Source organism: Epithele typhae, assembly GCF_022376455.1.
Source record: "Epithele typhae strain CBS 203.58 chromosome Unknown BXZ73scaffold_14, whole genome shotgun sequence".
Classification (NCBI taxonomy): Eukaryota; Fungi; Basidiomycota; class Agaricomycetes; order Polyporales; family Epitheliaceae; genus Epithele; species Epithele typhae.
This window is the reverse complement of record NW_025954205.1, coordinates 303,710-324,693: the sequence shown is the minus strand read 5'-3', so window position 1 is coordinate 324,693 and position 20,984 is coordinate 303,710. Positions and strand designations below refer to the sequence as shown.

The 20,984-nt window shown below is 57.4% G+C and overlaps 7 protein-coding genes across 7 annotated transcripts; 1 reads left to right on the top strand and 6 right to left on the bottom strand.

Moving 5' to 3' along the window:
- Positions 1-93: 93 nt before the first annotated feature.
- BXZ73DRAFT_76340 (uncharacterized protein) lies at positions 94-1,767 on the bottom strand (the record flags this gene model as incomplete). Its single annotated transcript, XM_048022399.1, has 7 exons — positions 94-147; positions 554-576; positions 661-738; positions 793-835; positions 867-917; positions 975-1,142; positions 1,195-1,767. 7 exons carry the CDS (start codon positions 1,765-1,767, stop codon positions 94-96), a joined length of 990 nt encoding a protein of 329 aa, XP_047879470.1.
- A 546-nt stretch (positions 1,768-2,313) lies between these two features.
- Positions 2,314-4,341, bottom strand: BXZ73DRAFT_76339 (uncharacterized protein; the record flags this gene model as incomplete). The annotated part of the gene is made up of 17 exons (XM_048022398.1): positions 2,314-2,533; positions 2,589-2,613; positions 2,678-2,735; positions 2,785-2,812; positions 2,868-2,927; positions 2,975-3,075; positions 3,126-3,178; positions 3,241-3,252; positions 3,318-3,342; positions 3,396-3,430; positions 3,486-3,511; positions 3,568-3,671; positions 3,733-3,742; positions 3,798-3,854; positions 4,008-4,021; positions 4,078-4,156; positions 4,217-4,341. 17 exons carry the CDS (start codon positions 4,339-4,341, stop codon positions 2,314-2,316), a joined length of 1,032 nt encoding a protein of 343 aa, XP_047879469.1.
- Positions 4,342-5,595: 1,254 nt separating this feature from the next.
- On the bottom strand, positions 5,596-7,784 carry BXZ73DRAFT_99896 (high nitrogen upregulated cytochrome P450 monooxygenase 2; the record flags this gene model as incomplete). Its single annotated transcript, XM_048028155.1, has 9 exons — positions 5,596-6,049; positions 6,107-6,196; positions 6,252-6,499; positions 6,548-6,707; positions 6,757-6,831; positions 6,884-7,127; positions 7,180-7,257; positions 7,318-7,660; positions 7,722-7,784. The coding sequence occupies 9 exons, from the start codon at positions 7,782-7,784 to the stop codon at positions 5,596-5,598; spliced, it is 1,755 nt and encodes a 584-aa protein (XP_047879468.1).
- Positions 7,785-8,404: 620 nt separating this feature from the next.
- On the top strand, positions 8,405-9,693 carry BXZ73DRAFT_76337 (uncharacterized protein; the record flags this gene model as incomplete). The annotated part of the gene is made up of 3 exons (XM_048022397.1): positions 8,405-8,578; positions 8,634-8,812; positions 8,868-9,693. 3 exons carry the CDS (start codon positions 8,405-8,407, stop codon positions 9,691-9,693), a joined length of 1,179 nt encoding a protein of 392 aa, XP_047879467.1.
- Positions 9,694-10,210: 517 nt separating this feature from the next.
- On the bottom strand, positions 10,211-13,034 carry BXZ73DRAFT_76336 (uncharacterized protein; the record flags this gene model as incomplete). The annotated part of the gene is made up of 19 exons (XM_048022396.1): positions 10,211-10,459; positions 10,655-10,684; positions 10,975-11,107; positions 11,177-11,201; positions 11,257-11,274; positions 11,370-11,397; positions 11,461-11,477; positions 11,538-11,584; positions 11,636-11,751; positions 12,031-12,087; positions 12,116-12,150; positions 12,200-12,225; positions 12,289-12,314; positions 12,443-12,452; positions 12,506-12,565; positions 12,623-12,664; positions 12,718-12,755; positions 12,789-12,867; positions 12,922-13,034. The coding sequence occupies 19 exons, from the start codon at positions 13,032-13,034 to the stop codon at positions 10,211-10,213; spliced, it is 1,149 nt and encodes a 382-aa protein (XP_047879466.1).
- A 1,732-nt stretch (positions 13,035-14,766) lies between these two features.
- On the bottom strand, positions 14,767-17,046 carry BXZ73DRAFT_76335 (uncharacterized protein; the record flags this gene model as incomplete). Its single annotated transcript, XM_048022395.1, has 17 exons — positions 14,767-14,883; positions 14,949-15,078; positions 15,138-15,274; positions 15,342-15,369; positions 15,443-15,455; positions 15,515-15,561; positions 15,613-15,713; positions 15,941-15,978; positions 16,011-16,035; positions 16,096-16,114; positions 16,286-16,323; positions 16,358-16,387; positions 16,441-16,450; positions 16,513-16,582; positions 16,629-16,662; positions 16,774-16,876; positions 16,940-17,046. 17 exons carry the CDS (start codon positions 17,044-17,046, stop codon positions 14,767-14,769), a joined length of 1,047 nt encoding a protein of 348 aa, XP_047879465.1.
- Positions 17,047-19,182: 2,136 nt separating this feature from the next.
- Positions 19,183-20,278, bottom strand: BXZ73DRAFT_99892 (uncharacterized protein; the record flags this gene model as incomplete). The annotated part of the gene is made up of 8 exons (XM_048028154.1): positions 19,183-19,314; positions 19,371-19,488; positions 19,551-19,575; positions 19,631-19,688; positions 19,757-19,784; positions 19,840-19,852; positions 19,914-19,960; positions 20,214-20,278. 8 exons carry the CDS (start codon positions 20,276-20,278, stop codon positions 19,183-19,185), a joined length of 486 nt encoding a protein of 161 aa, XP_047879464.1.
- Positions 20,279-20,984: the final 706 nt, after the last annotated feature.

The following is a 20,984-nucleotide window of genomic DNA, read 5'->3' as shown; positions in this document are numbered from 1 at the left end:
ATGAGATGGATGGACGACGAAAAGGAGGGGGGAGAGACAAAGAGAAACTGAGCTTATGTCACGAGAGAATAGAACAGAGACAGTCCAGATGTTTCAGCGGAGATCGCTTTCCCAGTCATTCCGTAGCGCGACGCCCTCGCACGTAGACTACAATGTGGTGGCGTGGAGCACGGCGTGTCCAGCGTCAAAAGATGCGATTGCGGGACATGTAGGCACCGAAATACATCCACAGACTGGAGGAATGATAACCACGGAGTGTAAAATCAGAGAATGGATGCTCCAGATGTGAAAGAAGAGGCCGGACCACTGGATAGACGAAGGGACCGAGAGTAGATCAAGAGAGAGACCACAAAGACGGAAGACGCAAAACGAACAGCGAGCCAGACGGAGATGGGCGTGGGCCGGGAACGGGGATATAGCGACTCGAACATGAGGATCCGTGGCGTGCCTGCGCGGCCGAGGGCTCGGGGAGCAATAAGCGTGAAAGGAGTCGGCGACGGACTGTTTTCGTACGAGTCGCACCGGAAGGGTCTATGCCTGCGACCTCACTCACAATATGCAATAGGAGGTTCACAGCTACATGGCGATGGGAGACACATATGCTGTTGAGGGCCGATATTAGCGACAAATGCATTGGGTAACGTAGAATCAGACACGCACCGTACGACCCCGCCATGAGCGTTCGCCCAGCGACCCGATGGTCACGAAAGAGCAATCCCGTAGCTCCCATACGGCTGCCTGCCAGAGGGAATGATGAGGTCTCGCGTTAAGAGAGTATGCGGGAGGACGTACCCAAACGGCTATCCCGGTCCATCCCCATCCCCGTAACGCTCCCCTCGAGCCCGTCGTTCTGCATCAAACCTCACCCACAACTGCCTCCGCTCGTCCACCAAATCCTGGATTCGCCCAACCGCAGCCTGTGCACGGCGGCATTGAGTCGCGGGAGGCGCACGCATAAACGGTGGAACACTCACCTGGACCCGGGCCTCCCAAGCGTGCAGCCCCTCCACCTCGGCCTTCGCTCTCTCGTACTCCGCCTCCAGCTCGTCCATCTCCACAACCCGACCGTCCTGCATCTCCATCGACCCCCTCACCGCATCCATCAACGACCGATCCGTCCGCATGGCCACAACGCTCTTGACCTGTTCAAAAGCATCACCAAACGCGTAAACCCCAACGTACGCTCGTACTCACCTCCGCGCGGAACTTGCCCCCCTCTGCCTCGCGCAACGCCGTCGCCTCCCCACCGATGACCGCGTCCAACGCCGACCCCTCCCGTGCCAGCGCCACGGGAGCCACGTTCGACTCTGCCAGCTCGAGCTCTGGCCGCGCGACCGCCGCCTCCTTCCGCGCGCTCCTCCCCAGCGCCGACAGCACTCCAGCAGCGACGGCGTCGAAGGCCAGCAGGTCGGCTTCCGCGTATGCCATCCACGAGGAGAGGCGTGCCGCGTGATGGCGGAGCGACGTCTTGACGAGCCATAGCCGGAGTACACCGAGGCCAGCCCCCACGACGGCTCCGGTCGCGGGGAGGAACGGCTGGAGGTCGAAGGCGAGGACGACGAGGCCGACGGCGAGGGCGAGGACCGGGGACAGAGTCGTGAGCACAACCTTGACGGTCACCACAAGGCCGTTGTGATTGAGGAGTCGCTGGAGGAGCACGAGGAGGACAAGCGCGAGGAGGACGGTGTATGGGGTCGCGTGAGGGTGAGGAGGGACGGCGTCGAGGCGAGACGACGGGAGGCGAGTGATGAGAATGTGCGCGTGCATGTTGCTGATACTGATACTGGTGGTTCTGGTGGTGAATCTGCGAGTATATCTGGGTCACGTCGGATGCGTGGAGGAGACTATATGCGCCGCTGGGGAGGCTGGGGAGGCGGACTCGTTTTGCGCGCCATGTTGCCAGCCGAGACAGCCTGGCTGACGTTGTTGAAGCCGTATGTCCAGTATATGCATTCTGTCGCCCGAGAGTCTGACGGTAGCGGAGGCCGGGTTCGAAGACATGGTCGGTGCTGGGATGGGTGTGCGCGCGGGTCCCGCCGACTCCCAGGCGCAGCATAATGTGTGACAACCACCGTTACACTCTCTGAAGGTACCGGTCACACGAGTGCTCTTCTGTCCCATCAAAGCTTTGAGCACGGGTTCGAGTCCTCACAACAACACTATATTTTGGCACATCAATGATGATACATGGACCCAAATCAGCGGGGAGACCAAGCTCGCCCTGGTACATATAATGCGCAGAATAGATACGATAAACATAGAACTACAACGCACCCGAACGGCACAGGTGACAGAACTGATCCAAATGCTTTCCTACACTGCGTGACTGTACTTGTCCGACTCGGCGTCACCCTGGAAGAACGGGGGATGGTTGGCCGACGTGACGAACGTCTTCGTCTCCACCGTGACGCCGGTGTGGTGGTTGTGCGACCCTCCGGAGCGCATGTTCCGGCTTGCCGGGCCCAGGTCGATGGACGTCGAGTGGACGACGCCGCCGGTCGTTTGCGCAGCCAGGTACCGCCGCGAGACAAGCCTGGGACTGGATTCAGATCCCACACATCGCACGCAGTAACCTGACGAGGACTCACACAGCCAGGAGGGTGTTCGCGTACACTGGATTATCGAACCCGACATCAGCCATCTGTCACTGACGCCGCTGAGCCGGCGGCGCACTCACGTTTCGTCGCGATGAAGTCGACAGCGACGTAGATGAGGTTGTTCGGCATCGTCAGAGCCTGTCAATCGGTGAGCGATCGATCAGAGGACGTGTGAGTTGCGGCGTACCAAAATGAAGGAGAGTGTGTTCACGATCCTGGGATGGGCCGTGTCAGCCTGCCGTCGATGTGTTCGTTTGCCGTTTGACTCACAGAGTGACCATGCCGGTGTTGATAGCGTACAAGATGAGTAGGTCGATGAGCGAGTCCGTCCTAGAGTGCGTGTCAGCCGCCGTCATACGCCAAGGGAGCGAACGCACCTGTGCACTCCTGTGCGACTCCGACGCAGCGAGTAGATCAACGTGGCGGTCAATATGGAGTCTGCGAGGGAGCAGATCCCGACGCCAGCCGAGTTCATCCACTGCGCCGTAGATCAGACACCGGTCGATTTGTTGAATGGAAATGGCGCACCGATTGGTTGGAGTCATGAAGAGTGTTGTTAACGAATGTGTCGACGGAAGCAGCTGCCAGAGACATCAGCGACGATTAGATGATGCATCAGTCGTATGGTGCGGATAGAACATACCAGTCGCCAAGCCTAGGAGAGGCAAAGTGGATGTTGTCAAAACATAGGGCTTCAGCTTCGAGAGGAGGTGGGCGCACCGAGTTCGGACAGAAGTAGCAAACCCTGTTCAGGCGTAAGAGCGCGCTGGTGGGAAGAAACCGGGGGATAGGACGTACCACAAAGATTACAATTGGGATGAACTTCCGTCCAACTAGAGTCGATTGTCAGCCCATTATCCAACACCGATCGAGACAGCACCGACGAACACTTGTAAACACGACGAAGGAAGAATCTAGTAACATGGAATCAGGCGCATCCAAGACGATACCAACAAAAGAAGTGACGTACAGCTGAGAAAAGAATATCGTAGCACCCTGATACATTTCGTCCGCATCAGCCAAGTAATTGGACAGAGACAAAATATCAGACCGCACCGTTGTTACGCCCATCATCTGAAGAACAAAAAGTCGGTTAGTGCCCCGGAAATGTCAAGTTCTGGCAGCTCGATCTCACCTCGATCGACCTGCGCGGACACGCTCATCAGTGAAGACGCACAAATGCTAGTCAAACTAACATACCACACGGCGGACTGAAGCGCAAGCGGGTTGAAGTAGTTGGAAACGAGGTAGTAGTACCTGGTTTTGGATGAGCACGACCAGCGAATGATTGAGGTGGCTGTGGTCCACTCACGCAGCATGCGCGCCAAGTAATGTATGGAACGTCTCAAGAGCACTGGGAGCATAGACTTGAGCGTGTGCTGGCCGCGTCGTGGGGACACAGGCACTCACAGCACGAGGGCGACCTACGATCGGAGCGATATCAGGAGCGAGTGAGCCCGAGAGGAATCCCAGCACATACCAACAGCTTGAGCATCAGCATGTCGTCCTTGTACAAGCTGTAATACTGGTACCCCTGATGGAGCATCCACCCATATTGGCTGCGTCGCGTGCGCGTCAGCACGCATCCGACCCGCATAGAGCATAATCGCAGAACTCACATCAAAGCAATGTATGTCCCGATGACGAGCGCACCAAAGGTGTTGTCCAGAGCTGGGAGCGCGGCTCCAGCAGCGGCAAACGGGTCCACGCCCGCAGCTGCGTCCGGAGTCATGGAGGAGTTCATGTCGGAAGACCGGTCCAGTCAGTCAGTCAATCAGTGAGCCAAAACCGAGGCAGTCGCAAGCGGGGACGGGCTCCCCGCGTCGCTCAGATATACCCACTGGTGCCGCGGCGGTGGCGTCGAGAAGCCCGGACAAAGGCACAGATCAGAACGGCCCATTTGCCTTTGATGAAAGCTGGATTGATATGGATGCCACGGCGCCGAGGACTTTGTGCGGGGAGATGTACGGGCATGCGATGACAGGGTTCCTGACCACAGGAAAAAACGTGAAAGGTGACAGCCGGCGGATCATTTCCGCCCACCGCTCAAGCGAGCTGGCTCGGAGGATTGACCTGCGGAGAGCCGGCGGTGAGAGAGAGGCGGAAGGTTGTCAGACGGACGCCCCAAATGAAGCGTGCAGGACGGCCCCGTCGCCAGTCGTCTCCTCCGCGCAACTTGCGACTCGCGAGCCATATGGTCAACCGCCAATCGAAATTGAACGTGTAGAGTGCGCGCTGAAAGAGGAGTAGTCGCATCACGAGCACGAGAACCGTATGTTGACCGAAGCAGGCCGTGACATTGAAATCTAGGGCGTTGCTAGGCAGCCATGAGCTGGCCGGCCGTGGGGCACTGTGTTCGATACGGCATCGCGCTCCGCTCGGCTTGGGAATGGAGCACACGATGAACAAGGCTCACCTCATCTAAAAAACGCACGCACGACGGGTTCGTGGGTTCGATTTGACCTTGTGGGACCGATCGTCTGAGCGTTGAAAGAGACCGATGGGTTGCGGAGCGCCCGAACATTGATTTTACCCCTGGTAGAAGACTGCATCACAGCCATGGGCTGGATTCGAGCCTCACGCTGAACAGCGAAGACGATGGAGAGAGCTCAGGCCTCAGGCCTCAGGATGGTGGATGTGGTGGAAGAACGGACGCTTGATGAATCGACGGACACATCCAAACGCAGGCACCAGGGCACGGTCCGCATTCTCCCAGACCTAGACGCGCCTCGTTATCGGCGATTCGGCCGTGAGGCCTTGAGGTCTGCGTCTGTCTGCGTTGTCGTAAGGGACGATGGACTTTGTCTCCTTCGGCCATTATATGTACCTCATTAATTCGTCCGCAAACTACACCATGATACTATCCAGATGATGATTTGGACCCCAAACCTTCCAATCCACTTTCTCTAGCGCCTTCCGACTTACAGACATCCCCCCGTACACGATTTCGCTATACAAACACACTCATTCATACCTATCGTGTCAATCCCCCCACCGCTCACCGCTCCTCGAGCAGCACGGGCAGCGCCGGCCGCGTCGCGCTGAAGTAGTCCAGATACCCCCGATCGTACTCCGCCGGGTCCCACTCCGGCCGCAAGCGCACCCTGAACCGCTGCAAGACCGCGCACACGACCGTCCGCGTCTCGAGCATCGCTAGGCCCTTGCCTGGGCAGTTCATCGGCCCGTGCGAGAACGGCGTGAACGCGAGCTCGACGTGCGTCAGCGCGGAGGGCCCGTCCGCCTGTTCCTTGAGCGCGGCGAGCGCCGACGGGGAGAGGGGAGGATCGCGCACGGATGTGGGGGGCAGGCGCGCGAGCGCGGTGGGGAGCGCGATGGTGCCGGAGGCGGCGAGCCAGCGCTCGGGCCAGAAAGTGGTGGGGAATGAGAAGTAGCGCCGGTCTTGCTGGTGCGTGAACGCGGGCATGCGGACCCCAGTGCCTGGGGGAACCATGCTGAGGAAGGTGCCCGTCAGCGAACAGCGGTGAGAAGGTGGATCCAGGATGACGCACATCGAGCCCAGCTGTAGAGGAGGAGCGTCGTGCGGGACCTTGCGCATTCCCGTGGCAGCGACGGGCGGGAAGAGGCGGAGCGCCTCGTTTCTAGGGCGGCGTCGTTGTCAGCAAATGCGCGAACTACTCGGACGAGACGACGTACATAACAGCTTGCAAGTAATGCATATCGCGGTGCGCTTTCGGATCGAAAACGTCTTCGCCCTTCGGATAGTACTTGTCGACCTCTTCCTGAAGGCGAGCGTAGACATCGGGGTGGGTGAGGATGAGGAAGAAGAGCGACGTGAGCGACGACGAAGTCGTGTCCGATCCCGCGACGACCGCGAGGATGCCGTCGTCGACGAGCTGGCGCGTAGGAGGCGCGGGCTTGTGCTGCAGGTCTTCATTGTTCTGCTAGGTAGGACCATTAGCATCACGTCATCAGCATGCACAAAGACGCACGAGGTAGTGGAAGAGGTCGCGCGCAGTCGACCCGCGGTCTACGCGCCCTTGGGCAAGAGCGCGCGCGTGGCGGAAAAGCATGTTGAGAGGGACCGCCGCGCCAGGGATATATCCGACATAGATCGCGAGCCAGGGCAACTGTGCGAAGAACGTCGCCAGCCTATGCCCACGTGAGTGTGCCGCTTAAACCACTGAATCAAAGAGCTCACGGCATTGCTTGCTCGAGCATATGCCACACGTTGTTCTTGTCGCCGTCGCGGAGCAGCTCGGAACCGCCTCCGAACCTAAGTGACGAACGTCAGCGCAGGCGGACATGTACTGCCAGAACAGACGTACGCCATGTCGCACATGAAGTCGTACGAGAAGTAGTTGAACCACTTCCCAAGGACAACTTCGCCATTTTGCTCCCCCAGCCGTGTGAGAAGCTGATTCCCGCGCGCACGGACGCGCGGCTCATACTCCTTCAGTGCGGACGGCGCGAGGCCCCTGTTCCACGGGCGCCTGCGGGAGAGGTGTTCGTCCCCGTCCATGATACCGACCATGGGCAAGTTCTGGTCGGAGAGCATGCCCCCGATGTAGTCTGCTCCCGTGATGAGCAAGGGGGGTAGAGCGACAGTTCCACGGGAGCTCACCTGGGCCGTGAGGCACGCCCGGGATCCCAAAGACCGTCGGGATTGCGGATGCATCCACGATGTCCAATTCATTCGGTCCTGAAAGCCCGAGGGCTGTATCAGCGCGCTGAAAACAGGTGGGAGTACGGGTGGACGTACCGACGCGGATGACGTCGCCGTACTTGGCGTGCAGAGCGCGGATGGATTTCGCGCGCCCCCCTGTCGTGCTCTCGAGCGCAGGGAAGAGCATGGAGACGCGCCAGAGGAACGGACCGGGGTAGCGCGCGAGTGGATGCCAGGGTGAGAGGCGGTAGGCGACGACGGAGAGGGAGAGGGTGCCGAGGTATGTCGCGCAGGCGACCTGGAAGGCGTTCGCGAATGTCGAGGTCGAGATGGAGGCGGAGGTGAGGTAGCCAGCGATGATGGCGGGTGGGCCGAGGAGGAGGAAGGCGTGGACGAGGATGGAGTATGTCTCATGCTTCCGGAATACCTGGTGAGCGACCTGTGCGGAGTGTATTTACTATTCATAGGATAGCACTGGCAAGCTGAAGTCCGAGACATACCAGAGCAGAGGGTATGGCGGACGTAACGACCAGAGACGGTAGAGGGGTCTCTGTCGTGCTCATAACGCTGCTCAGCAAAGAACCCATACTACCGCAACGCGATTCTCAACACCCAAAATTCCATCATAAGAGGTGGCCCACTCACCTTTTCGTCGAACAAGGCTCGTTCGCTGGCACTTATGCTGCTTGAAGATGGTGGCTCTTGGTCAGCGCCGAGTTTCGAACCCAACTATACCCATTTTGGTCGTTCCATACTTCCATCTCCGCAGTTGGCGTTTTGGTCGGAGCTCGAAGGCTCCTGAAGCGCACTCTGGTGACATCACGCCGGGCCGCTTGACAATTTCGGTCGGAGGTCATTGGTTTGGGACCCCGACGGAAACCTGCAGGCTGCGCTTGATAAGCTTGTCTGTCACCCGCAACACCTTTCAAGTTCTCCGGACTCGTTCACAAGCTCTGCGCGACGTCTATCCCACCGCACGTGTCTTCCAAGTTAAATATGGCCCTCAATAGACCTCATACTTTCGTTGCACTGCGCTCAGGTGAGCTTCCTGGGGTGCTGCGGCACTCTGCGGCTCGAACTGCGGTAAACGTATCTGCGGTAAACAAGTTATCGACACCCCCTACCCTCATAAAAGGCTCCGCAGACACGCTTTCGTTTACATACCTCCCTGACTCTGAACACGATGACTCTCTCCAGCAACGAGATCTCTGCTACTGCTGCCACGTCCTCCATCACCCTCGACGGGGAAGTGAACCACCGCTCTGCATATCCATACCATTACAAGTACATACGCGACGTGATCCTTGCCACGCACAAGGTCCCTTGGTTGGAGCAACTGGTTGGTTTGCGTAAAGAGGTATGATACCCTCATCTGTGCATATTCACTTCCTTCACTCATTGTCTCATCACAGGGCTGGAGGAACGAAGGCCTCGATGAGGTGTACATGGAACGACAGGCAGTCATACAAGAACCGGACATGGAAACGCAACGGTTTTGGTTCGAGCAGATGAGGCGGGTCATGTCTGAGCTCGACCACTTTGGAGTGGGACTTGTCCCTCCGGCCGGAGAGTTCAAGTTTCTCGACATCGGGTAAGCCTGCTGGATTCACACACCTTCGCATGAGTCTTAAGCGCTCCTTTTATAGCTGCGCTCCCGGGGGTTTCAGCTCGTATATCCTCACCAAGAACAGACAGGCCCATGGCACTGGTGTCACCCTAGATATATTCCAAGGCGGGTACCCTGTCCTCCTGGAGAAACGCTGCCAGCGCCGGTACACCCTCGTCCTCCGTGACCTCCTTCAGCTCGACTTCACATACGACGGCGCCCCACCGCCCGTCCCTCTCGTCCCGATACCGCCGTCGCTACGTGACCACCAATACGTCCTCGTCCTCGTCGATGGCCACCACCTCCGCCACTACCGCCCCGAGTCCCCCTCCTCCGCGCCCGACGCGCCGAGCCCTCCATACATGGCCTTCCGCGACGCCTTCTTCCTCTCCCAGCTCCTCCTCGCGCTCGACGCGCTCCGCCCGGGCGGCACCCTCGTCCTCAAGCTCACCCACGCCGAGTACACGCACACCGCGCAGATCCTCTTCTTCCTCGACGCGATCTCCGACCGGCTCGCGCTGTGCAAGCCGCGCGTGCTCCACCGGTCCCGTGCCACTTTCTACGCGGTCGCGCGAGGGGTGCACGTCGACCGCGCGCCGCCAGGGTGGGTCTCGGGGCTGCGCGCGCTGTGGCGCGAGGCGCGCTTTGGCGGCGAGGTCGAAGGGATGGGGCGCGCGCTGCGCGCGGGGGAGCTGGACTTTATCGTCTCGCCGGGGGAGATCGTGGAGGTGTGGCTGGATAGGCTGGTGAAGCTTGCGCGGCAGGTGTGGGGGATACAGGTGCGGGGGCTGCAAAAGCTCTTCGAGCGGACGGGGGTGCAGCCGGGGACCGCGGCGAACGAGCAGAGTGAGCATGAAGATCAGTAAGCGGCTTCTTGTACTTGTACTTGTAGCACTATAAAGGAGGTTCCTCCTGGCCACAAGAAACATGCTCGATTTATGTAAACGGCGGTTAGACATGTTTTCAGCCGATTGTAATATGCAGTTTCAATGTTAGTACCCGAAAGGTATACGCATCTTGAACGCCTGAGCAGAGCGCCCCACCTCTGCTCTTCACTGCATGGGCCCAAGCCGAAAGTACGATCTCTCCTGTGTATGCCCGCGTTCATGTATCGGTCCGAAGGATTAAAGAACAATCAGGAGTACTCACGAAGGTCATCGACCAGAGAGCTCTCTGGATCCCCGAAGCGCGCGTCTCCTCGTCTAGCGCACGGACCCATTCTTGTGACTGCATCACGGGGCTGTGACTAGACGTGAATTTGTCACATTCGCTGCCCTCTTGACTCCTCCGCACTGACCGAGCCTGTGCCCCGTTTCCGCTCTCGCCCTCATCTACTGCGCTCTGTATGGATGGCGCACTACTCGAATCGCTACTTGGGCTAGGCTAGAAATTTGTCGCCAGCCGACACCGCCCACTGTCCTCTTCGTGCTCGTGTTCCTTGCTCTCTTTCAGCGGCTGCTTGGCCACGGCCCACGGGCGCATGGCGTTCGCCGTCCAGGCGTTTCTCGCTGCCTCTTTGCTGCCCTCGTCTGCGAGCTTGTCGAGCCTTGCTTCCCTGCCACCGGTGCTACCTTGGTGGCCGTATTGCTTGTGGCTCACATCGGACCGTTCACTGCGCGTCACACAGCAAGCCTACCCTCGGCACAGACAGCGAAGGTGAATATCCTCGTCAGCACAGGCGGCGAACGCGATCGGCAGTCACGCGGAGGCGATTCAAGCAGATGGCGAACGACACAGCACGGCAGCCGAGGGCGACTAGAGACGCGTCGGAGGGGCAAACGATTCAGCGTAGAGGTATGTTGGACCGTTATCCAGTTCGTAGCGTACCGATCTGCCTTCGATTGCAGAGTTCGCACCCTGTGTTATGTGTTGCCATGTTCTGGTCATTCGCAAATAAAATCCGGAAGATAGTTCGCGACTCTCCGAACGCCTGCCCGTCCGACCCAAGCCATCAAGCCTTGCTCTCCATCCCGAAAGCTCCATCCGAGCTGTAGGGCGTCTCCGAAGCGACCCCAGCCGCGCCGCTCTCCATCGACCTGAGCTCGAATCGCGCGCCGTCGGTCCTCTGGTTCGTAGAGTCCTGCGCGCGTCGGCGTTCGATGTTCGTTCACCGGGTATTCTAGGACGGTTGGAGCGAGCAGACGTACCTGGGCACGACTCCTGGGCCCTCCGAACACCATCTCCGACCGCACGGAGCGCGCGAGAGCGTCCGTCCACGGCTTGCCGGAGATCGACGTCGGTGCGTCGTCGAAGCTCGCGAGCGTGCTGCGGGCGTTCAATCTGGGGGAGTGTCGGGCATATCAGAGGGGTGAACGGTGTGGGGATAGCGAGAGCGGAGGTCGCGCGTACGCTGCAAGGAACACGCAGGCGTGCACTGGCCCGGCGTGAGACGTCAGGCATTCACATGAGGAGGGGCGATCGCGACGCACCCATAGTGACGGCTATGTCTGCGGAAATTCCGATCATGCTATCCCAGAACCTGAAATCCTAGGGCGCGAGGAAACGTAGTCAGATAAGTCGCTCAAATGCTGGGACTACATACCATGGCGATTGTTGCGCTCAGGCATATCCTGTGAGAAAAAGTCCCCGGAGTACGGTCAGATCGACAATGTGTGACGGCTTAGAGTATTCACTCGCCATAAGAGCATTCCTGCACGACGATGAATATGTCGTCAGCGTCTTGAAACCTGCAACGAACGCAGGCACGTACCTGTGGTTACCGTGTACTTGATCAACATATCGATGATCGAATCCGTTCTGCAAAGAGGATGTCTTCACCGGCGCGCGATAGCTTGTCTGGAGACTCACCTGTGCATTCCACAGCGGCTCTGATACAGCGCGTATACGAGCGTGGTCGAGGTGATTAGATCGCCCACTTCCAAGGAAAGTCCGCCTAAGCCCGAGAGCCACTGAAATGACGCGATCTGTGAGAAAAGAGTAAGAACGGGCACTGGGCACGCCTCACCTTGTTCCGATGAAGATATGCAACTGGGGTCGGTTCGTTGAAGCTGCCGTCGAGTAAGTGTCCGAGTGGCATGGTGGGCGCCGACTCATCTCACCTGACAATAGCTATAGCTGCGCGTGGTGGTTGAGCGGAGTGTTCCCGGACTAGCTGGTGTAAACGGCTCACCAACGTATGATGCTTAGAAGAGTAGTGAAACTATGAGCGAAGCCGCAACTGCATCCAGGAGGGGATACCTCACCGTAGAACCCGAAGACAAAAACGGACTAGATTGGGTATTGTAAGCGGCCAGAGGATACTGTACGTGGTTGCGCCATGCTACTTACAGCGACGATGACGAGTGGCCGGTACTTGGGACCAACTAAAGTAGAGGTAGCGCAGAGATCTACAACAGACAGAAGCGTACTTACGATACCAGACCCGGCGCACAAAGAACCTTCCGGCGAAATCGTAGTTGCCCGTGAGTATAAAGAAAGATATCACCGCATTGAGTACTCACATCTCCACCGATAGTGGGGTCAACGCCTAGTAGAGATGGGGTCAGAACATCGTGTAAGTAACTCGATGGATGAATGATCGTACCGCAATGGCGGGTAGAATCTTGAAGATTCCGTACGTGAGGAAACGTTCCGACAAAGCTCCTCATGACGCACCTTGATGATGCTACCACGAGGCATGTGAGAACTCCGCATGGAGGAGAAGACGGTGTCACTCACGGCTGAAATGGCTCGACCAAGATGAACGGGTTAGCCCAGTTGGTGATCGTGTAATGATAACTATGGTTCGCGATTCAGAATCGCAGCAATAACGTCAAATGATCGCTCACGACTCACACTTGCTCGAGAGCTACGGTGACCACATAAGTTTCTACAATGCTACGAAGGACATTAGCATTTAATGCTGGGCGCGGGGTAGCTGAACGATTTACAAGATGGCGACGACCTGGTGCGCGAGGCTCTTAGCGTTCTAATCTTCGAAGAAAGTGAAAGTTTGACTCACCCATTTTTTGAGGAAGGGTCTGTCGTCATGGAACGTTCGGAAGTATTGGAACACTTCGTGAATGAGAAGCCCATACAAACTGACGGGGAGTATTGAGTACGGAAAACCGTCTGGATTCATAGATACAGCTCACAAAAGCGAGACGCTTGTGCCGAGGAGTAAAGCACCTAAGGTGGTGTCCACAGCGGCAGTGATGGATGAAAGGACAACAGGCAGAGCCGTAAAGTCGGCGCTGGGTGGATCCATGACGAACTTGAATGCGGCAGCGTCCGTGCGTGGTAGCGTTGGGATGCGCCTCCGTGTACCGTTGCGACCGGTTTAAGTATAGTTTCAAGAGCGGGATATTGGAAGCTTCTCAGGACCTTGGGCCGGGCAAGACGATCAAACTATGATAACGATATAGCATACCTCTCAGCGTACCTTTATGGCGGAGGTGGTTCCAATGTAGCGGAACTCGTATCCAAAAAGCGTGTCCGAGTACATAGCTCGGTACACCCCAACAAGAACATGAGCGTATGTGAGGTGAACAGTGATGTGCTGATGGGTAACAGCTAACTCCGCCATTCATTCAGCAGGTCCAAACATCGAAGTGCGCCGTGACAGCGGTGTTAGACCCCGTCGAAGTGTCCAGCGGATTCCCTGTGAGTTCAGACTCGTCAGAACTGTCTGCGTGATCTACGGAGCGTGACGCGCGTACCGATCCACGAATTTCTGACGACTGAGGGTTCTGGCGCATAGCACTCACCTGACACTTCAAACCGCCTTTTGAATATGTTGCCTAGGGCTGGGCTATGGAGTGAGCCCCCACGGGAGCCTGAACAAGTTGCAGAACTTGGATTTCGGACGCCATGCCGAGGGAAGAAGCAGCTGACCGGGGCTGTCAGCAGCTGAGGTGTTTCGCGGGTGTAGAAGTGGTTCACCATTGTCATTCAAGCTCACTTCTATCCTTCTTCGCGTCCTGTGAGGCCTTTCGCAACCTGGCCGGTCAGCTGGTAGCTTCTCGATGGGAGGGGATAAACCTCACGGCCGCGTGCTTCGCCGTTTCAGCGGCCGGCCCCGGCGCCTGGAACAGACCGGCCCTGATTACGTCCTCCATCTGCCTACCGCATTTGGTGAGAAACTCCCGCGCTGTGCATCCGCTGACTGTGGCCAAGCACATCTTCGTCGAAGTTCGAACTGCACCACGTCTTCGCAAAGCCGGTGAGCTTTCCAACCGCCCGCCTTTCCACCCAGTGCACCGTGGTCATCGCGTGCGTCGTAAGCATTCTTCTTCAGCGGGAGACTCAGTGGGCCCTTCTCAGGCCTGTCTCCAGAAGTTAGCTAGCCTTCGAGGCGTGGACCGCGGAGGACAACGCCATGTACGTCGCACCCCCATCTATGGAATTCAGCCCCATTTGTTGTCGGTCTAGCATCCGGCAGTGGGTGTTGATGGTTCGGACTATCTGACCCACAGCGAAGACGTACATGGCACACCAGGCTGACCCGTCGGCGGTTGAAATGTTGACGGCCGCTCGAAGCGGGCGCTCTAAGGCCCCAATGTGAAGTACCATCACACGTGCACAAGCGTAAGCAAGGAAACCCTATGAAGAATTCGGCACCACCACAAAATGTGCGGCGTGGAGATAGCGCGCGCGAGAAGAACTTGCCTGAAAAGAGGCTTTACGACGATGTATCGCCGCTGCTTCGCAGGGGTATGTGATCTCTGCATTGGGCGCATTTCCACGACACATCGAGACTTTCTACGCAAGGTCTGTCCAAGCCTGATCTCCGAGACGATCTCCTATATCGCGACGACAGCAAATGGGATCCGTGCAACGGGCTGCAAATGTTGTCCGGCAAAGTCCTTCATCAACAGAAGAGCGCACAGCCTGTCGCACTTCCACTGGCAGTGTGCAGGTCAATCGAGATAGACGGGTCCAAAGCGCGAGATAGTAGACGCACCTCACAGCGCCTGAGTAGAACTCTCCGCCGCTATACATCAGACTTTGCTGTCACTCCCACACGTTTCGTCCGGGCTGAACGGCACAACGGTGGAGAGCGGCGCGATCGAGGTCAACTCCGATCGCGCACCGCCGAACGCGTGCTTCGTGGAATCCTGCTCATGCAGTCGTTCAACGCTCAACGCACATCAGGTCCCCGCACCTGCCGGGACAGACCTACCTCAGCGCGACGCTCCGGTGTTCGGAAGACCATCTCGGACCGGGCTGAGCGGGCGAGGGCGTCCAGCTGAGGCTTGGAAACGGACGTCGGGGCGTTGTCCAGGCTCGTGAGCACACTTCGGGAGTTCAAACTGCGCGCGTGTGTTTCAGCGACGTGAACCGGGATGTGTAGAACGGAAGTTCGGCGTACGCTGCGAGGAACACGCAGGCGTGTACTGTTGCGGCCTGAGAATTCAGGCGTTCATAAAGGGAGAAGAGCGTGAACACACCCATGGTAATGACTACGTCCGCGGACATTCCGATCATGTTTTCCGAGAATCTGAAGTCCTGGAGCACGAGACAACAGAATTAGAGCAGAGACGTGATATTAAGGTCTTTCCTCAAAGGGACATACCATGGCGATTGTAACACTCGAGCAGATGCTGCGTTGGTGATGCCACAAGGGACACACGCGATCAATCGGGTTCATGACCCCACATCTGACGATGGACTCACCACAGCAGCATTCCTGCGGGAGAATAATGCCCGATTAACGCCGTGCTAAACACCACCAGAGTGAGTGCTCACCCGTTGTGACCGTGTACTTGATCAGCATCTCGATGATCGAGTCAGTACTGTAGAAGGAATCAATCCTTCGATCCGAGAATGGCACGAAAGCGACTTACCGGCGCATGCCACAGCGACTCTTGTACAACACGTACACGAGCGTGCTCGACGTGATCAGGTCGCCCACTTCCAGCGATACCCCGCCAATTCCGGATAGCCACTGATGTCGAACGGTGAGTAAGGAATTGAGGACGGTACTTTGCGTGTGTCACCTCGTTCCGATGCAGATAGGCGGTTGGGGTCGGCTCGTGGAAGCTGCGATCGAGTGCACGTCAGAGAGCGCGGGACAGACGTAGTATAAATCGTCATTCCCCACCTGACAACGGCGATGGCTTTGCGCGATGATTGAGAGAGGTATTTCTGAAGTGGTTGCTGTAGATTACGCACCGAAGTAGGATCCTTGAACGAAATGTATGCCTGTAAGTCTTGCCGCACATGTACACGAAGATTCACTCACCATAGAAGCCGAGGACGAAAGCGGACTGAGACGATGCATTTTCAGCGGTACAGCGTGCATGGGGTCCTTGGACCGTACTACTTACGGCGATGACCACGAGCGGTCTGTACCGCGGACCCACTGAGGACGTAAAAAGTTAGATGTGAAGTTCAGTGAAAAGTATAGAAGTGACTTGCGATACCAAACTCGGCGCGCAAAGAACCTGCCAGTGGAGCATTTTTCAGGAATCAGCTGCGTACGTACTATCCAGGGGCGTCAGCGCATTAAGCACTTACATCTCCACCGACAATGGAGTGAGTGCCTGGAAGAGATCCTAGTCAGAATAATCTCCACGCGTCTCAACGGACGAGGAATTTTACCGCGACCGCGGGCAACACCTTGAAGGTTGCGTATATGAGATCAGAAGGTGAGGAAACTGATAACTACGCACCTTGACGATACTGCGTCACGTTGCATAAGAATATATTATAAAAGACTCAAGAGACAACGGAACTACACTCACGGCTGGAATGGCTCCACCAAGATGAATGGGTTAGCCCAGTTGGTGATCGTGTAATGGTATCTAGGAATATCTGTTCAGCGACAAAACGATGCAAGCAAGTTCAGCATAAAACTCACACTTGCTGAAGAGATACTCCGATGACGTAACTCTCTATGACACTGTGGAAAGAGGGTATGAACTTCCCAAGCGAATTACGGATCGACTGAACGCTTCACAGGACAAAAACGACCTAATGCACGAGGTAGTTAGCATCTAGTTCACCGGATACGCAAGATGATAATGCACCCATTTTTTGAGGAAAGACTTGTCGTCATGGAACGTCCGGAAATAGTGGAACACCTGGTGGACCAGAAGCCCGTACAAGCTGGCGGGATGCGCATAATGGGGATCTAACTCGGGAGCAGTATGATCGACTGGTTAAACTCACAGCAGAGAAATGCTGGTACCGACAAGGAAGGCACCCAGAGTGTTGTCCACAGCAGGAATAAGCCGAGGTGCGGAAGCGGAAAGAGTAGGGACGCCAGACGGATCCATGTCGAATACGGTGACGCTGAGGGGTCATCTACTGAGACGGGTTAAGTAGGGTCCCAATGGCACAGCAGCGGCTACCACCGGAGCACTCTGCGTATCTCCAGATCAGCCCTTTCAAGAAGATCGAACTATGATAACGAGACGTGGCTCGCGGCTCTGCACGTACCTTTCCAGCCGGAGGAGTATGTGCGGACATGGCCGGAGTGGCCCTGCCTAAACGAGAATGCCCCCAAACACCGCCGCCGATTCGAAGACACGCGCATCACCATGAGTTCATTTGAGGTGTGTCGTCGATAGGTACCAGCGAATGTGGCATTCATCCAGCAGATTTCCTCCCAAACGCCGGTGTGAGCGGTGACAGCGGTGTTAGATTCCGTCGACAATTTTGAAAGTCTGCTGTGAGTTCGATATCAAACCCCACCCCAAGGTGCATGATGTGCGGCACCGCATTGAACCGTCCGTGACCGAAGGTTCAAACATGTCACAGTTGAGGTAGAATTGGGTTGGATTGCCCTGGACTCGCGAGCCCTCATAACGGAGAACTCTGGCCGGCGTGTTGGCCAAAACCACGCCCAGGAAAGAAGCAGCACATGGCTGTGAGCAGAACTGTTTCGTCGGTGGCAAACTAGCTCACCGATGTCTGGTAGATGCTCTTCGCGTTCTGTACGGCCTGATGTTATCCGCCCACGGCCAGCTTCTCGATGATGGGAGGTGGACGGCCACGCTTGGCCGGCACGGGTCCTCTGCGTCTCAGCTCGCGGCACAACCCGACCATATCACGTGTGAGCGACAATTTGTACTAGCGCCCGTTGGGTCGGCGAGAGCCCTGGCAGGCTCGGACTCTGTCTTCCCACCTTCTCCTGCCTCGCATCGGCTTCCGGAAGAAATACCCACCTAAGAACCATGCAAAACGGGTGCGTGTCCTAATAGCTCCTTGTAAGAGACATATCTGCGCGCTTCACTCCCGGGGATATGTCCAACGGTGGAATGGCCGTGGAGGCGGCACTCTTGGGCGACGAGGACCAACCACCTCCCTAACAGTGCGCGCGACCCATTCGAAGTATCTCCGTGACCTCGCCGAGACAGGAGACGCATTTGCCTCTCGCGGTGCTCTCATATCGTATGTGGACACTTGCAGCTTAGCGTGCAAGCTCTCACTCTCCTCCATCCTCCAGTCGCTCTTCGTAACGGCTCACGGACGCGACGACGGACGGTCTCCCCTTCGCATACTTGTACACGACCGACAAAGGGGTCTTTCAGGCGCTCCGGCACACGCCTGGGTTCGCGTTGCTGTCGGAGAAAGAGGAGACGATCTTGGGCGGACTCGCCGGCGCGCTGGCGACTCGGTCGAGGTTCTGGACGCGCCCCACGACGAGCACGCATTAGTCGCCCGGGTGCGCGTGCCGCTCTTCCAGCAAGCGCATGCGCGTCGCCGAGCCCGTCACGCTCGAGCTCATCGCGAAAGGTGCGCCTCCACGTCCGTTAGTTTTCTATGCGCACGCTCCCTCCTGCAATCACCATCTGCTTTTCGGACGTTTTGCGGCGAGATATGTCCTATTGCGGCGCCGACTTTCGGCGTGCTACCAAATGTGGGAGCTCGCGCTCGTCGCCTGGGGCGACGAGAGGACGTGACAGAAGCTCGGCCTGTTCAGCAAAAGCTCGCCCATCCCACCCGGCGGCCTTCTCGTCGTCGGGGTCCCGCGCGACGCGGTTCCCAGAGCCATCCCACCTACGACCATCTCCCTGCTGCTGTCTAAATCGCTCTCGCATCCCGCCCTGAGCGCTCTCCAGCGAACAGGGCGACGGAACGGCGCCCACAGTGGCACCCGACGTGTCAAACGGTCCCCGGTGGAGGTGCCACTCCTCACCTCGCGGGGAAAGTGGGACATGCGAATCTCCCGGGTGGCCGCGGTGTCACTTGAGGAGGACGCGTTGACCAGGGGCTCATGGGACCAGTGAGTTTCCTCTCGCGTCTCTCCCCGGGTCACAAGGGAGACACGGTCGCTGACGCTCAAGCTGACATGCCTCATCAGCCATGCGGAATCATTTCCACGAGAGTCTCGGTCCTCATCGCCGGCGGGATCCACACGGCTCTCGTCTGCATACTGAGTTTCGTACGAGCGTGTTTCTCTCTAGCAATCACACCTTGCCGTCCCCTCCGAATGTAACATCCGAGCTGTGGACCGTTGAACCCACGACGACTGCAGTACCGGCACGCATCGACCTAAGCTCTATGTGTGCGCCTTCCATGGAGCGCTCCACGGCCATGGCCTGTCGGCGGCGCGCGTTCATTCCTTGTTCCATACACCATGAAGACATGGACGCACCTCGGGACGACTGGTCACCGTTTGGAACACGATTGATCTCGCGAAGCGGGGTCCGCCTCCCAGCGCAGTGTCCGCCGCGTGGTCGAATTCGGCCAAGAGCGTACGCCGGGCGTTCAGCCTGCACAAGCCGTGGTGATCAGTCCGACGCGCCCTACGAGACGGTGAATGCATGGGCCGTACGTGACGAGGAACACACAAGCATTGACTGTTAAATGTGGTCAATCGCAACTTTGACTGGGTCAGGATGGAATGTGGCATACGTTTGCTTATGACGACGTCTCCCACGAGCCATATCATGGTGTCTGGTAGGGTGAACGCCTAGGGGGGACGTTCGTATGACCAGAGCGAAGAAACAGAGGGGCAGCGGATACAACGAATTGACTCACGATGATGATGGCTGTGCCGACGGCAAAGCTGCCTATCGTATCAGCATAATTCGTGCAGTAGACAGTCTACTCAGTGGGCTTACCACAACACCAGACCTATGAACGAGATTACACTATTCGTCTCTCTTTCTCGGATGCAACGATGATTGGAACTGACCAGTCGTGACCGCGTACTTGATGAGCAGGTCGATCACCGAATCAGTTCTGCGCAGAAATTTAGTATGGTCGCGCCGTTGAGATCGGGCTCTCTCACAACTTACCGGCGCATTCCCGAGCGATTCTTGTACAGTACATAAACAAGCACACTTGTGATTATAATGTCGTTTATCTCGAACATCAGGAAACGCTTGAATCTCCCTGAGGAGCCTGATCTCCGGGAGTGCCTGATGGTAGTCGTGGGAGACGGCACCTCCGGAACGGGCACGTGGGAGATGCCGTCGCCCTCTGGAGAAGGTACTTCCGCCAGGGTCTCAGAGGAGATGGCAGCTCCTCGAAGGAGACATCGTCTCCTGGTGGGACCATGGGGGAGACTGCATCTCCTGATGGCTCACCGAGGAGACCGTGTCTCTCTGAGGGTTGTCTAGCACAAGATGAACCAATCCCACCTGCACCCCGCCACCGCATACGCGTCGCGTCATAGCTGGTCGCGCGGGCGTTATAGATGGTAGCGCGGCCGCGTCGCGTCGCGCGGGCGTCGTGGCTCGTCGCGCGGCAGTGTTGCGTCGCGCGTCGCTTGTCGCGCATCGCGCGGACCTCCTGATGAGCTAGTGTGGGACTTGTCCTTGATTGCAGGGCTGAACAGGGTAGATATATACCATGTAGTAACATGCAGTATAAAGGCTCGTTGGCACAGTGGCATGAACGGCCACAAGTGTTTTTGGGTGCGGGGGTTCTATCCCGTGCCCACGCATTTTTGCACTTCACATCCACAAAGCCCCGCCCAACCTGGGTATCCCCTCCACAACTATGTTATTGTTCTTCAAGAAGTGAAAATAAATCAGTAGTTACGCTTCACAACACCGTGGTGAGGTAGTGTGGAAAAACAAGCAAAATGCGTGGGCACGGGATAGAACCCCCGCACCCAAAAACACTTGTGGCCGTTCATGCCACTGTGCCAACGAGCCTTTATACTGCATGTTACTACATGGTATATATCTACCCTGTTCAGCCCTGCAATCAAGGACAAGTCCCACACTAGCTCATCAGGAGGTCCGCGCGATGCGCGACA